The following is a 15,528-nucleotide window of genomic DNA, read 5'->3' on the forward strand; positions in this document are numbered from 1 at the left end:
TGTTGCCCTAATTCTGTTGTGTCTCCCTCCCCTCAGTTGGCATTGCTATGGGACATCCCACATAGTAACTACTATGGCTCTGTGTCCCGTGATGTACGATAAGAAAATAGGATTTTTATAACAGCTTACTGGTAAAATCCTTTTCTTTGCAGTACATCACGGGACACAGAGGTCCCGCCCCTCTTTCTAGTATACACGTGTATTGCTTTGCTACAAAAACTGAGGTACTCCCAGTAGTGGGAGGGGTTATATAGGGAGTGGACTTCCTGTATTAGGGTGGGCCAGTGTCCATCACCTGAAGGTGGCCTATAACCCACATAGTAACTACTATGGCTCTGTGTCCCGTGATGTACTTCAAAGAAAAGAATTTTACAGGTAAGCTGTTATAAAAATCCTATTATTATGGTCTTTTTAAAAAAGTTTTATTGCAATGTTTTTAACTATGTGTGAAAAGTAAACAGCAAATCACTGTCAGTGTTAAGTATGGCACAGAGTGAGCACCGAAAACAAATGAATAGTGTGGTCCCAGTGAACTACAACTATTAATATCACCACAGATTGCAAAAAATTGTTTTCCTATTATTAGTGGAAAAAGGCCAGGAAAAAAGCAAAAATCCTGCACCCCTCTCCTAAATATTAGAAAATTGGATAGAAGTTGGTCCAGGTGTAATAGAACTGTCCTCTTGTTCTTGTTACACTATAATTAGGTTTATCTTGGATTTGATCTTTTATATCAACAAAATCTAACAAAGCCTATTTAGTGCAAGGGCTGGCCTAAATCCAAGAAATTATTCAGTCTTTTAGACTCAAAGGTAAGATAGCACAAAATACAGGTTTGTGTGAAATTGGACTTTAAAAGTATGTTGAAATCGTAATTTCTTATAGCTGTAGTTTTTCTTTAAAACAATGAACAGTGATTCAATGTTTTGTATGATATATTCAATTACTAATCAAAAAAATAGCTTACCTGTTGGTAAAAGTGTAGTTGCAGTGGACAGTGACTTTGCTATTGCCGGAAAAGATGTATCTGTTGTTGAAGTCTCCAGGGCTTTTGTTGGTGGTGGAATTGATTCTGTGGTTGTTTCTGCCGCAGTTAGTGATTCTGTTGAAGCAGATGTTATTGTGGTCATTGTCACAGGCCCTGTTGTTGTTGGAACCACTGTGTTTGCTTTACTTATCTCAGTCATAGTCAATTGTTTTGTTGATACTAAGGTTGTTGTCTTTATCAGTGTGGTCCCAAGGGATTTTGTTGGTGGTGGTAGTGTTGATGTTGTGGTTATTTCTGCTGTAATAGGTGACTTTGTCGATAATAGTAATATTTGTGTAGTTGTTGGTTCTGTAGTCAATGTTTCTGTTATTGCTAGTGGAATTGTCAAGGATGCTGACTGTTCTTTTGTTGCTGTACTAGTCTCCAATGTAGTCATGTTTTCTGTTGATGCCAAGTATGTTGCTTTGTTCAGTGTAGTCTCTGGGTATGTCGTTGTTGGTGGTAATAATGTTGTGACTATTTCTGCTTTAACTGAAGCTGTTGTTAGTGGTTTTGCATTTGTTGTAGTTTCCATGGTTTTTGTTGTTGGTGGGATTAAGGTTGTTGTTGTTATCTCTGCTGTAGTTGATTTTGTCAAGGATAGTAATGTTGATGCTGTGGTTGTCTGTACTGTAGCCAGTGTTTCAGTTATTGCTAGTGGTGTTGTTAAAGATGTTGTCTTTGTTACAGTTACTATGGGATTTGATATTGGTAATGCTGATGTAGTTTCCAGGGTTTTTGTTGTTGGTGAGATGGATGTTGTTGTTGTTATGTCTGCTGTAGTTGGAGATTGTGTTGATGATAGTAATGTTGATCCCACAGTTGCCTTTAGTTTAGCCAGTGTTTCAGTTAATGCTGCTGATGTTGTCAATGATGTTATTGCTGGTGTAATAATGGGCTCTGTTGTTGTTGGAACTGCTGTTGCTGTTGTACTAGTATCCAATGTAGTATTTTTTTCTGTTGATGCCAAGGATGTTGCATTCTTCAGTGTAGTCTTTGGGAATTTCGTTGTTGGTGGTAATAATGTTGTGACTATTTCTGTTTTAATCAAAGCTATTGTTGGTGGTTTTGAATTTTTTGTAGTTTCCAGTGTTTTTGATTTTGGTGGGATTGATGTTGTGGTTGCTATCTCTGCTGCAGTTGTTGATTCTGTCGATGATAGCAATGTTGATGTAGTTTGATGTACTGTACTTAATGTTTCGGTTAATGCTAGTGGTGTTGTAAAAGATGTTGTCTTTGTTTCAGTTACCAAGGGTTTCAATGTTGACAATGCTGATGTTGTGCTTGTCTCTTCTGCAGTGGTTTCTGATCTTAATGATGACATTCCTGTTGTGGCAATGGGCTCTCTTGTTGTTGGAACCACTGTTGTTGCTGTACTAGTCTCCAATGTCATCATTTTTTCTGTTGATGCCAAGGATGTTGCTTTGTTCAGTGTAGTCTCTAGGTATTTCGTTGATGGTGATAATAATTTTGTTACTAGTTCTGTTTTAATTGAAGCTATTGTTGAAGGTTTTGCGTTTGTTGTAGTTTCCAGTGTTTTTATTGTTGGTGGAATTGATGTTGTGGCGGTGATCTCTGTTGTAGCTGTTGATTCTGTCGACGATAACAATGTTGATGTAGTTTTCTGTACTGTCGTCAATGTTTCGGTTAATGCTAGTGGTGTTGTAAAAGATGTTGTCTTTGTTTCAGTTACCAAGGGTTTAAATGTTGACAATGCTGATGCTGTGCTTGTCTCTTCTGCAGTGGTTTCTGTTGGTAATGATGACATTCCTGTTGTGGCAATGGGCTCTGTTGTTGTTGGAACCACTGTTGTTGCTGTAATAGTCTCCAATGTTGTCATTTTATCTGTTGATGCCAAGGATGTTTCTTCCTTTAGTGTGGTCTCTGGGTTTTTTGTTGTTGGAAGTAATAATGTGATTATTTCTGTGTTAATTGAAGCTGTTGTTGGTGGTTGTGCACTTGTTGTAGTCTCCAGTGTTTCTGTTGTTGGTGGAATTGATGTTGTGGTTGTTATCTCTGCTGTAGTTGTTGATTCTGTCGATGATAGCAATGTTGATGTGATTTTCTGTACAGTAGTCAATGATTCAGTTAATGCTAGTGGTGTTGTAAAAGATGTTGTCTTTGTTTTGGTTACCAAAGGATTAAAAGTTGACAATGCTGATGTTGTGCTTATGTCTTCTGTAGTGGTTTCTGATGGTAATGATGGCATTCCTATTGTTGCAATGGGCTCTCTTGTTGTTGCAACCACTGTTGTTGCTGTACTAGTCTCCAATGTAGTCATTTTTTCTGTTGATGCCAAGGATGTTGCTTGGTTCAATGTAGTCTCTGGGTATTTCGTTGTTGGTAGTAATAATGTTGTGATTATTTCTGTGTTAATTGAAGCTGTTGTTGGTGGTTTTGCACTTGTTGTAGTTTCCAGTGTTTTTGTTGTTGGTGGAATTGATGTTGTGGTTGTTATCTCTGCTGTAGTTGTTAATTCTGTAGATGATAGCAATGTTGATGTAATTTTCTGTTCAGTAGTCAATGATTCAGTTAATGCTAGTGGTGTTGTAAAAAATGTCTTTGTTTTGGTTACCAAAGGTTTAAATGTTGACAATGCTGATGTTGTGTTTGTCTCTTCTGCAGTGGTTTCTGTTGGTAATGATGACATTCCTGTTGTGGCAATGGGCTCTGTTATTGTTGGAACCACTGTTGTTGCGGTACTAGTCTCCAATGTAGTAATTTTTTCTGTTGATGCCAAGGATGTGTCTTCTTTTAGTGTGGTCTCTGGGTTTTTTGTTGTTGGTGGTAATAATGTTGTGATTATTTCTGTGTTAATTGAAGCTGTTGTTGGTGGTTTTGCACTTGTTGTGGTTTCGAGTGTTTTTGTTGTTGGTGGAATTGATGTTGTGGCTGTTATCCCTTCTGTAGTTGTTGATTCTGTTGATGATAGCAATGTTGATGTCATTTTCTGTACAGTAGTCAATGATTCAGTTAATGCTAGTGGTGTTGTAAAAGATGTTGTCTTTGTTTCGGTTACCAAAGGATTAAATGTTGACAATGCTGATGTAGTGCTTATGTCTTCTGCAGTGGTTTCTGATGGTAATGGTGGCATTCCTGTTGTGGCAATGGGCTCTCTTGTTGTTGGAACCACTGTTATTGCTGTACTAGTCTCCAATGTAGTCTCTTCTGCAGTGGTTTCTGTTGTTAATGATGACATTCCTGTTGTGCCAATGGGCTCTGTTGTTGTTGGGAACACTGTTGTTGCTGTACTTGTCTCAAATGTAGTCATTTTTTCTGTTGATGCCAAGGATGTTGCTTTGTTCAATGTAGTCTCTGGATATTTCGTTTTTGGTGGTAATAATGTTGTGATTATTTCTGTGTTAATTGAAGCTGTTGTTGGTGGTTTTGCACTTGTTGTAGTTTCCAGTGTTTTTGTTGTTGGTGGAATTGATGTTGTGGTTGTTATCTCTGCTGTAGTTGTTGATTCTGTCGATGATAGCAATGTTGATGTCATTTTCTGTACAGTAGTCAATGATTCAGTTAATGCTAGTGGTGTTGTAAAAGATGTTGTCTTTGTTTCGGTTCCCAAAGGATTAAATGTTGACAATGCTGATGTTGTGCTTATGTCTTCTGCAGTGGTTTCTGTTGTTAATGATGGCCTTCCTGTAGTGGCAATGGGCTCTCTTGTTGTTGGAACCACTGTTGTTGCAGTACTAGTCTCCAATGTAGTAATTTTTTCTGTTGATGCCAAGGATGTGTCTTCCCTCAGTGTAGTCTCTGGGTATTTCATGGTTGGTGGTAATAATGTAATTGTTTCTGTGTTAATTGAAGCTGTTGTTGGTGGTTTTGCACTTGTTGTAGTTTCCAGTGTTTTTGTTGTTGGTGGAATTGATGTTGTGGTTGTTATCTCTGCTGTAGTTGTTGATTCTGTCAATGATAGCAATGTTGATGTCATTTTCTGTACAGTAGTCAATGATTCAGTTAATGCTAGTGGTGTTGTAAAAGATGTTGTCTTTGTTTCAGTTACCAAAGGATTAAATGTTGACAATGCTGATGTTGTGCTTAGGTCTTCTGCAGTGGTTTCTGATGGTAATGATGACATTCCTGTTGTGGCAATGGGCTCTTTTGTTGTTGGAACCACTGTTGTTGCTGTACTAGTCTCCAATGTAGTCTCTTCTGCAGTGGTTTCTGTTATTAATGATGACATTCCTGTTGTGGCAATGGGCTCTCTTGTTGTTGGAACCACTGTTGTTGCTGTACTAGTCTCCAATGTAGTCATTTTTTCTGTTGATGCCAACGATGTTGCTTCGTTCAATGTAGTCTCTGGGTATTTCGTTGTTGGTGATAATAATGTTGTGATTATTTCTGTGTTAATTGAAGCTGTTGTTGGTAGTTTTGCACTTGTTGTAGTTTCCAGTGTTTTTGTCGTTGGTGGAATTGATGTTGTGGTTGTTATTTCTGCTGTAGTTGTTGATTCTGTCAATGATAGCAATGTTGATGTCACTTTCTGTACAGTAGTCAATGATTCAGTTAATGCTAGTGGTGTTGTAAAAGATGTCTTTGTTTTGGTTACCAAAGGTTTAAATGTTGACAATGCTGATGCTGTGCTTGTCTCTTCTGCAGTGGTTTCTGTTGGTAATGATGACATTCCTGTTGTGGCAATGGGCTCTGTTGTTGTTGGAACCACTGTTGTTGCTGTAATAGTCTCCAATGTCGTCATTTTATCTGTTGATGCCAAGGATGTTTCTTCCTTTAGTGTAGTCTCTGGGTTTTTTGTTGTTGGAAGTAATAATGTGATTATTTCTGTGTTAATTGAAGCTGTTGTTGGTGGTTGTGCACTTGTTGTAGTCTCCAGTGTTTCTGTTGTTGGTGGAATTGATGTTGTGGTTGTTATCTCTGCTGTAGTTGTTGATTCTGTCGATGATAGCAATGTTGATGTCATTTTCTGTACAGTAGTCAATGATTCAGTTAATGCTAGTAGTGTTGTAAAAGATGTTGTCTTTGTTTTGGTTACCAAAGGATTAAAAGTTGACAATGCTGATGCTGTGCTTATGTCTTCTGTAGTGGTTTCTGATGGTAATGATGGCATTCCTATTGTTGCAATGGGCTCTCTTGTTGTTGGAACCACTGTTGTTGCTGTACTAGTCTCCAATGTAGTCTCTTCTGCAGTGGTTTCTGTTGTTAATGATGACCTTCCTGTTGTGGCAACGGGCTCTCTTGTTGTTGGAACCACTGTTGTTGCTGTACTAGTCTCCAATGTAGTCATTTTTTCTGTTGATGCCAAGGATGTTGCTTGGTTCAATGTAGTCTCTGGGTATTTTGTTGTTGATAGTAATAATGTTGTGATTATTTCTGTGTTAATTGAAGCTGTTGTTGGTGGTTTTGCACTCGTTGTAGTTTCCAGTGTTTTTGTTGTTGGTGGAATTAAAGTTGTAGTTGTTATCTCTGCTGTAGTTGTTAATTCTGTCGATGATAGCAATGTTGATGTAATTTTCTGTTCAGTAGTCAATGATTCAGTTAATGCTAGTGCTGTTGTAAAAGATGTCTTTGTTTTGGTTACCAAAGGTTTAAATGTTGACAATGCTGATGTTGTGTTTGTCTCTTCTGCAGTGGTTTCTGTTGGTAATGATGACATTCCTGTTGTGGCAATGGGCTCTGTTATTGTTGGAACCACTGTTGTTGCGGTACTAGTCTCCAATGTAGTAATTTTTTCTGTTGATGCCAAGGATGTGTCTTCTTTTAGTGTGGTCTCTGGGTTTTTTGTTGTTGGTGGTAATAATGTTGTGATTATTTCTGTGTTAATTGAAGCTGTTGTTGGTGGTTTTGCACTTGTTGTGGTTTCGAGTGTTTTTGTTGTTGGTGGAATTGATGTTGTGGCTGTTATCCCTTCTGTAGTTGTTGATTCTGTTGATGATAGCAATGTTGATGTCATTTTCTGTACAGTAGTCAATGATTCAGTTAATGCTAGTGGTGTTGTAAAAGATGTTGTCTTTGTTTCGGTTACCAAAGGATTAAATGTTGACAATGCTGATGTAGTGCTTATGTCTTCTGCAGTGGTTTCTGATGGTAATGGTGGCATTCTTGTTGTGGCAATGGGCTCTCTTGTTGTTGGAACCACTGTTATTGCTGTACTAGTCTCCAATGTAGTCTCTTCTGCAGCGGTTTCTGTTATTAATGATGACATTCCTGTTGTGCCAATGGGCTCTGTTGTTGTTGGGAACACTGTTGTTGCTGTACTTGTCTCCAATGTAGTCATTTTTTCTGTTGATGCCAAGGATGTTGCTTCATTCAATGTAGTCTCTGGATATTTTGTTGTTGGTGGTAATAATGTTGTGATTATTTCTGTGTTAATTGAAGCTGTTGTTGGTGGTTTTGCACTTGTTGTAGTTTCCAGTGTTTTTGTTGTTGGTGGAATTGATGTTGTGGTTGCTATCTCTGCTGTAGTTGTTGATTCTGTCGATGATAGCAATATTGATGTCATTTTCTGTACAGTAGTCAATGATTCAGTTAATACTGGTGGTGTTGTAAAAGATGTTGTCTTTGTTTCGGTTACCAAAGGATTAAATGTTGACAATGCTGATGTTGTGCTTATGTCTTCTGTAGTGGTTTCTGATGGTAATGATGGCATTCCTGTTGTTGCAATGGGCTCTCTTGTTGTTGGAACCACTGTTGTTGCTGTACTAGTCTCCAATGTAGTCTCTTCTGCAATGGTTGCTGTTGTTAATGAAGACATTCCTGTTGTGGCAATGGGCTCTGTTATTGTTGGAACCACTGTTGTTGCGGTACTAGTCTCCAATGTAGTAATTTTTTCTGTTGATGCCAAGGATGTGTCTTCTTTTAGTGTAGTCTCTGGGTTTTTTGTTGGTGGTAATAATGTTGTGATTATTTCTGTGTTAATTGAAGCTGTTGTTGGTGGTTTTGCACTTGTTGTGGTTTCGAGTGTTTTTGTTGTTGGTGGAATTGATGTTGTGGCTGTTATCCCTTCTGTAGTTGTTGATTCTGTTGATGATAGCAATGTTGATGTCATTTTCTCTACAGTAGTCAATGATTCAGTTAATGCTAGTGGTGTTGTAAAAGATGTTGTCTTTGTTTCGGTTACCAAAGGATTAAATGTTGACAATGCTGATGTAGTGCTTATGTCTTCTGCAGTGGTTTCTGATGGTAATGGTGGCATTCCTGTTGTGGCAATGGGCTCTCTTGTTGTTGGAACCACTGTTATTGCTGTACTAGTCTCCAATGTAGTCTCTTCTGCAGTGGTTTCTGTTATTAATGATGACATTCCTGTTGTGCCAATGGGCTCTGTTGTTGTTGGGAACACTGTTGTTGCTGTACTTGTCTCCAATGTAGTCATTTTTTCTGTTGATGCCAAGGATGTTGCTTCGTTCAATGTAGTCTCTGGATATTTTGTTGTTGGTGGTAATAATGTTGTGATTATTTCTGTGTTAATTGAAGCTGTTGTTGGTGGTTTTGCACTTGTTGTAGTTTCCAGTGTTTTTGTTGTTGGTGGAATTGATGTTGTGGTTGTTATCTCTGCTGTAGTTGTTGATTCTGTCGATGATAGCAATGTTGATGTCATTTTCTGTACAGTAGTCAATGATTCAGTTAATGCTGGTGGTGTTGTTAAAGATGTTGTCTTTGTTTCGGTTCCCAAAGGATTAAATGTTGACAATGCTGATGTTGTGCTTATGTCTTCTGCAGTGGTTTCTGATGGTAATGATGGCATTCCTGTTGTTGCAATGGGCTCTCTTGTTGTTGGAACCACTGTTGTTGCTGTACTAGTCTCCAATGTAGTCTCTTCTGCAGTGGTTTCTGTTGTTAATGAAGACATTCCTGTTGTGGCAATGGGCTCTGTTATTGTTGGAACCACTGTTGTTGCGGTACTAGTCTCCAATGTAGTAATTTTTTCTGTTGATGCCAAGGATGTGTCTTCTTTTAGTGTAGTCTCTGGGTTTTTTGTTGTTGGTGGTAATAATGTTGTGATTATTTCTGTGTTAATTGAAGCTGTTGTTGGTGGTTTTGCACTTGTTGTGGTTTCGAGTGTTTTTGTTGTTGGTGGAATTGATGTTGTGGCTGTTATCCCTTCTGTAGTTGTTGATTCTGTTGATGATAGCAATGTTGATGTCATTTTCTGTACAGTAGTCAATGATTCAGTTAATGCTAGTGGTGTTGTAAAAGATGTTGTCTTTGTTTCGGTTACCAAAGGATTAAATGTTGACAATGCTGATGTAGTGCTTATGTCTTCTGCAGTGGTTTCTGATGGTAATGATGGCATTCCTGTTGTGGCAATGGGCTCTCTGGTTGTTGGAACCACTGTTATTGCTGTACTAGTCTCCAATGTAGTCTCTTCTGCAGTGGTTTCTGTTGTTAATGATGACATTCCTCTTGTGCCAATGGGCTCTGTTGTTGTTGGGAACACTGTTGTTGCTGTACTTGTCTCCAATGTAGTCATTTTTTCTGTTGATGCCAAGGATGTTGCTTCGTTCAATGTAGTCTCTGGATATTTCGTTGTTGGTGGTAATAATGTTGTGATTATTTCTGTGTTAATTGAAGCTGTTGTTGGTGGTTTTGCACTTGTTGTAGTTTCCAGTGTTTTTGTTGTTGGAATTGATGTTGTGGTTGTTATCTCTGCTGTAGTTGTTGATTCTGTCGATGATAGCAATGTTGATGTCATTTTCTGTACAGTAGTCAATGGTTCAGTTAATGCTAGTGGTGTTGTAAAAGATGTTGTCTTTGTTTCGGTTCCCAAAGGATTAAATGTTGACAATGCTGATTTTGTGCTTATGTCTTCTGCAGTGGTTTCTGATGGTAATGATGGCATTCCTGTTGTTGCAATGGGCTCTCTTGTTGTTGGAACCACTGTTGTTGCTGTACTAGTCTCCAATGTAGTCTCTTCTGCAGTGGTTTCTGTTGTTAATGAAGACATTCCTGTTGTGGCAATGGGCTCTGTTATTGTTGGAACCACTGTTGTTGCGGTACTAGTCTCCAATGTAGTAATTTTTTCTGTTGATGCCAAGGATGTGTCTTCTTTTAGTGTAGTCTCTGGGTTTTTTGTTGTTGGTGGTAATAATGTTGTGATTATTTCTGTGTTAATTGAAGCTGTTGTTGGTGGTTTTGCACTTGTTGTGGTTTCGAGTGTTTTTGTTGTTGGTGGAATTGATGTTATGGCTGTTATCCCTTCTGTAGTTGTTGATTCTGTTGATGATAGCAATGTTGATGTCATTTTCTGTACAGTAGTCAATGATTCAGTTAATGCTAGTGGTGTTGTAAAAGATGTTGTCTTTGTTTCGGTTACCAAAGGATTAAATGTTGACAATGCTGATGTTGTGCTTATGTCTTCTGCAGTGGTTTCTGATGGTAATGATGGCATTCCTGTTGTGGCAATGGGCTCTCTTGTTGCTGGAACCACTGTTATTGCTGTGCTAGTCTCCAATGTAGTCTCTTCTGCAGTGGTTTCTGTTGTTAATGATGACATTCCTGTTGTGCCAATGGGCTCTGTTGTTGTTGGGAACACTGTTGTTGCTGTACTTGTCTCCAATGTAGTCATTTTTTCTGTTGATGCCAAGGATGTTGCTTCCTTCAATGTAGTCTCTGGATATTTCATTGTTGGTGGTAATAATGTTGTGATTATTTCTGTGTTAATTGAAGCTGTTGTTGGTGGTTTTGCACTTGTTGTAGTTTCCAGTGTTTTTGTTGTTGGTGGAATTGATGTTGTGGTTGTTATCTCTGCTGTAGTCGATGATTCTGTCGATGATAGCAATGTTGATGTCATTTTCTGTACAGTAGTCAATGATTCAGTTAATGCTAGTGGTGTTGTAAAAGATGTTGTCTTTGTTTCGGTTACCAAAGGATTAAATGTTGGCAATGCTGATGTTGTGCTTATGCCTTCTGCAGTGGTTTCTGATGGTAATGATGGCATTCCTGTTGTGGCAATGGGCTCTCTTGTTGTTGGAACCACTGTTGTTGCTGTACTAGTCTCCAATGTAGTCTCTTCTGCAGGGGTTTCTGTTGTTAATGATGATATTCCTCTCGTGGCAATGGGCTCTCTTGTTGTTGGAACCGCTGTTTTTGCTGTACTAGTCTCCAATGTAGTCATTTTTTCTGTTGATGCCAAGGATGTTGTGTCTTTTAGTGTTGTCTCTTGGGATTTAGTTGGTGGTAATAGTGATGTGCCTAATTCTTTTGTTATCATAGCTGTTGCTGGTGGTTGTGCATCTGTTGTTGTAGTTTCCAGTATTTTTGTTTTTGGTGGAACTGATGTTGTGGTTGTTATCTCTGCTGTAGTTGGTGATTTTGTCGATGATAGTAATGTTGATGCCGTAGTTGTCTGTACTATGTCCAGTGTTTTGGGTAATGCTAAAAGCATATTTAAAGGTGTTACATTCTCCAAGGGTTTTGAGCTTGATAATTCTAATGTTGTGCTTTTCTTTTCTTCAGATGTTTTTGTTGTCAGTGATGTTATTGCCATTGCAGCAATGGGCTCTGTTGTTGATGGAACCCCTGTGGTTGCTGTACTAGTCTTAATTGTAGTAGATAACATCAATGTTGTTGGACTTGTCTCTGCTATAGTTGATGGTTGTCTTGATGTTAAAGTTGTTGTAAGTGATTTTAATTCTGTAGTTGCAAATGATTGTGTTGTTGAATGCTGTGTTAATACCCTAGTATTTTCCACTGGATAATTTTGTTCAGGTAATGCTGAGGCTTTTGTTTCTGTTGTACTTTCTTGGGATGTTGTTTCTGGGAGTGATTTTGTTAGTGGCTCTGTTGATGGAGCTGTTGTCTCTGTTGGTGTCTCCAGTGTTTTTACTGATGGTGAAAATTGAGTTGTTGCACTTGTTTCTTGTGTTGTTTTCTGTGTCAAATATGTTGTAGTATCTTCTATTGTTGGTGAAAATGGTGTTGTTGCATTTGTTTCTTCTGATGTAATATCTTCTATTGTTGCTGAAAATTGTGTTATTGCACTTGTTTCTTCTGTTGTAGTATCTTCTATTGTTGGTAAAAATTGTGTTATTGCACTTGTTTCTTCTGTTGTAGTATCTTCTATTGTTGGTGAAAATTGTGTTATTTCACTTGTTTCTTTTGTTGTAGTATCTTCTATTGTTGGTGAAAATTGTGTTATTGCACTTGCTTCTTCTGTTGTAGTATCTACTATTGTTGGTGAAAATTGTGCTATTGCACTTGTTTCTTCTGTTGTAGTATCTTCTATTGTTGGTGAAAATTGTGTTATTGCACTTGTTTCTTCTGCTGTAGTATCTTCTGTCGATTGTGGTAATGGTGTTATTGCACTTGTTTCTTCTGTTGTAGTATCTTCTACTATTGGTGAAAATGGTTTTGTTGCATTTATTTCTTGTGTTGTCTCCTGTGATTTTTCTTCTAATGTTGCAGTGTCATTTCTGCTTGTTTTCAGTGTTATTGATGTTGTTGGTGGTTCTGTTGAGGATATTGTAGCTGTTCCTGTCATGACTTTAACTGCAGTTATTGCTATGTTAAATTTAAAAGAGAGAAGAAAACCATAAATAGACCGCTTATGTTTGTTAACCAGACAATATGAGATAAAAAAAATACTTAAAAGTAGTTAATAAAGTTTTAATTATTTTTGACGTTTGATATGAGTAGCTTACTTTCTTACCAAATGCATCATCTCACTTTTATGCCCTGTACACGCGGTCGGATTTTCCGACGGAAAATGTTGGATGGGAGCTTGTTGTGGCAAATTCTGACCATTTGTAGGCTCCATCGGACATTTTCCATCGGAATTTCCTTCACACAAAATTTGAGATCTGAATCTCAAATTTTCCGACAATAAAATCCATTGTCGTAAATTCAGATCGTGTGTACACAATTCAGACGCACAAAGTTCCACGCATGCTCAGAATCAAGCAGAAGAGCCACACTGGCTATTGAACTTCATTTTTCTCGGCTCATCGTACGTGTTGTACGTCACCGCGTTCTTGACGTTTGGAATTTTCGACAAGATTTGTGTGACCGTGTGAAAAAATCCATGGATTTTGTTGTCGGAATGTCCGATCGTGTGTACGGGGCATTATAGTTTATCGGTGTCTTAATTTTTTACTTATATAGCAAGATCAGACAACAAATTGATATTTCATAGCAACCTTTAATTGATGAATCATATGTTTATTCAAACATCTCTAACCAGAAGAACTTAATACATTAAAATAGTTAGAAAATAATACATTCATATCTAACAATATAATGATATTAGCTTTCAAAATGTTTGATGTGGTAAAACCTGGAGGTTAAAAAAAAACAAAAAAAAAAACCTTATTTCCATACCCTCCTGGTTCTTTAAGAAGCTCCGCCGACTATTCTCCTCCTTTATCGGGGGAGGGGCTCGTCTTCGGATACGCTATGAGACTCTCTCGCTCCCAAAGATTCGTGGTGGAGCTGGAGCTCCAGATGCCTCTATATACTATAAGGCAGCAGTACTCACGCGTATACTTAACTGGTCCCATCATTCCTCCACCAAATTATGGGTACAAATAGAGAGCCATATCAATTCAATAGATCTCCGTGCTTTACCGTGGACGCCTACCGAATTCCTGAAAGGAGGGATACCCCTGAGCAACCTCACCCGACAAACCATACAAATTTGGACCCGAATATATTCCTCCAAGACACTATATATATTATATATATTCCTCCGGCCGATCTTCCCATACCTCGACGCATTGGCTGCAGAGGCAACGGGTGATTTCTTTCATTCGCACCTTCCCACCCCTGCCTGATATACTTACTGACTTAACAGACTTGGAGAGCATGCTGCTCCAGACGGCCCCCTCTACACATGTGGTCTCTCAACTATACTCTCTCATACATATGGTTTATAATCCTGACCTCATACACACAGGCTTGGAAGGAAGATTTGGGTCACTCCATTTCAATGGTAGACTGGCAAAAGTGCTTCATTCTGACTCACAAAATATCCTTAGCCTCCAAAGCTCAAGAAAAAGGGTTCAAGTTGTTGACCCGTTGGTACAGATGCCCCTCAACCGTGCACTGGATAAACCCGGAGCTCCTGCTGGCATTGTTTGTCATCCAAGGGATTTTTACTTCACACTTGGTGGGAATGCCCCCCTGTGTGGAGGTTCTGGCAAAGGATCCTTGACTTTTACTGCAGACTCATGGCAACCTCAATCACACCCTCTCCTGAGGTAGTTCTGCTATCTTTGCTCCATGGACCACTTAAATCGGTCAAAAAAGACGTTTTGCGTCACTTTCTGGCGGCTGCTAGAACAGTTCTGCCCAGACATTGGAAGTCGATCAGCCTGCCTTCCCTGATGGATTGGGCAATTGAAGTGGACCAAATCAATAGATTGGAATGAATGTTGTCGCAGGAAACGGGTAGAGGAGCAATTCTCCAAGACCTGGACCTCATGGTTTATGTTTCAATACTCCTCAGAATTTATTCCATGGGCCAAAGAGGACTCCACCAACGCACCTGTGTAGCCAGAGTAGAATGTCTCTCTCTTAATTTCTACATTCCTTACTGCCTTGACCCCTCTAACCCCACTCTCTCTCTGCCTTGACCCCTCTAACCCCACCCTTTAAATGTTTCAGTGTTACACGATCACCTAAATCACAATCTCTAGTTTCATCAGACCAGAATGGTGGCACACACAGAGCTTCCCCCCCAGAGAAAAACCATTCAGCACAGCAACAAAAGCCCTAGCCTACTTGCAATGAGTGAGCACCACTCGTTGAGTAGATAGTGGTGTTCAGCTACCCTTAATAAGCCAGGTTAGATGCAGTAGATATATAGGCTTATATACCACACTAAATCAATCGAAGCTCACGAATTAGCTAAACCACGAGAAGGTATGACACCAATGTTGCAAGGATGTGTATCTCTGTTTATGTGATATTGTATGACATATATGTCTACTGTACAATTTTTCTATCTCAATATTTCTATCTCAATAAAATAAGATTGAATTAAAAAAAAAAAACCTTGTTCATGTTTGGTTGTTTTGGCTGAGTATATATAGATAAATAATCACTATTTTGTTACTATTGGTAAAAATTTCTCACTAATGCTGTAAGTTTTCCTTTGTATCAAAGTGCAATGGACTGCCTTCTGGAGACACATTTTACAAAACAGTCAACTGTCTCTAAAAAATTTGCTATACCAATGCTTTTCTCTCTATTAATGTATCATATTCTTGAAAATACAGTGCCCTTGCCCATGAAAATATCATGTTTGCATTCAATCAGCACTATATTTATTCACTAAAAAATCTCAGCTTTGCAGTTTAAAATGGCAAATATTTATATTTCCTACATACATCAAACAGTTGCTGAGATTGGTTGCTAAAGGTCCTATAAAGCACTCATATCTATTTTCCTTAGATTCAGACACATAAAGGCTTTGGCACCCACTCTGCAATAAATGTTATCAGTATCTAAAAACAGGCAGGCTTATTTAAGGGATTGTAAAGGTAAAATGAAAAAACAAAAAAACAAACATGTCTATACTTACCTGCTCTCCTCTTTTTGGGTCC

The 15,528-nt window shown here is 38.5% G+C and overlaps 1 protein-coding gene across 1 annotated transcript in view; it reads right to left on the reverse strand.

Annotated features, from left to right (window-relative positions):
* The window catches only part of LOC141127346 (uncharacterized), a 182,528-nt gene that overhangs the window by 121,070 nt on the left and 45,930 nt on the right, over positions 1-15,528 (reverse strand). The window contains exon 2 of the mRNA XM_073613687.1: positions 968-12,487. Within this exon, the coding sequence (XP_073469788.1) occupies positions 968-12,487 (11,520 nt within the window). The remainder of the gene's footprint in view (positions 1-967; positions 12,488-15,528) is intronic.

The sequence above is a fragment of the Aquarana catesbeiana genome, linkage group LG01 (genome assembly GCF_042186555.1).
Source record: "Aquarana catesbeiana isolate 2022-GZ linkage group LG01, ASM4218655v1, whole genome shotgun sequence".
NCBI lineage: Eukaryota > Metazoa > Chordata > Amphibia > Anura > Ranidae > Aquarana > Aquarana catesbeiana.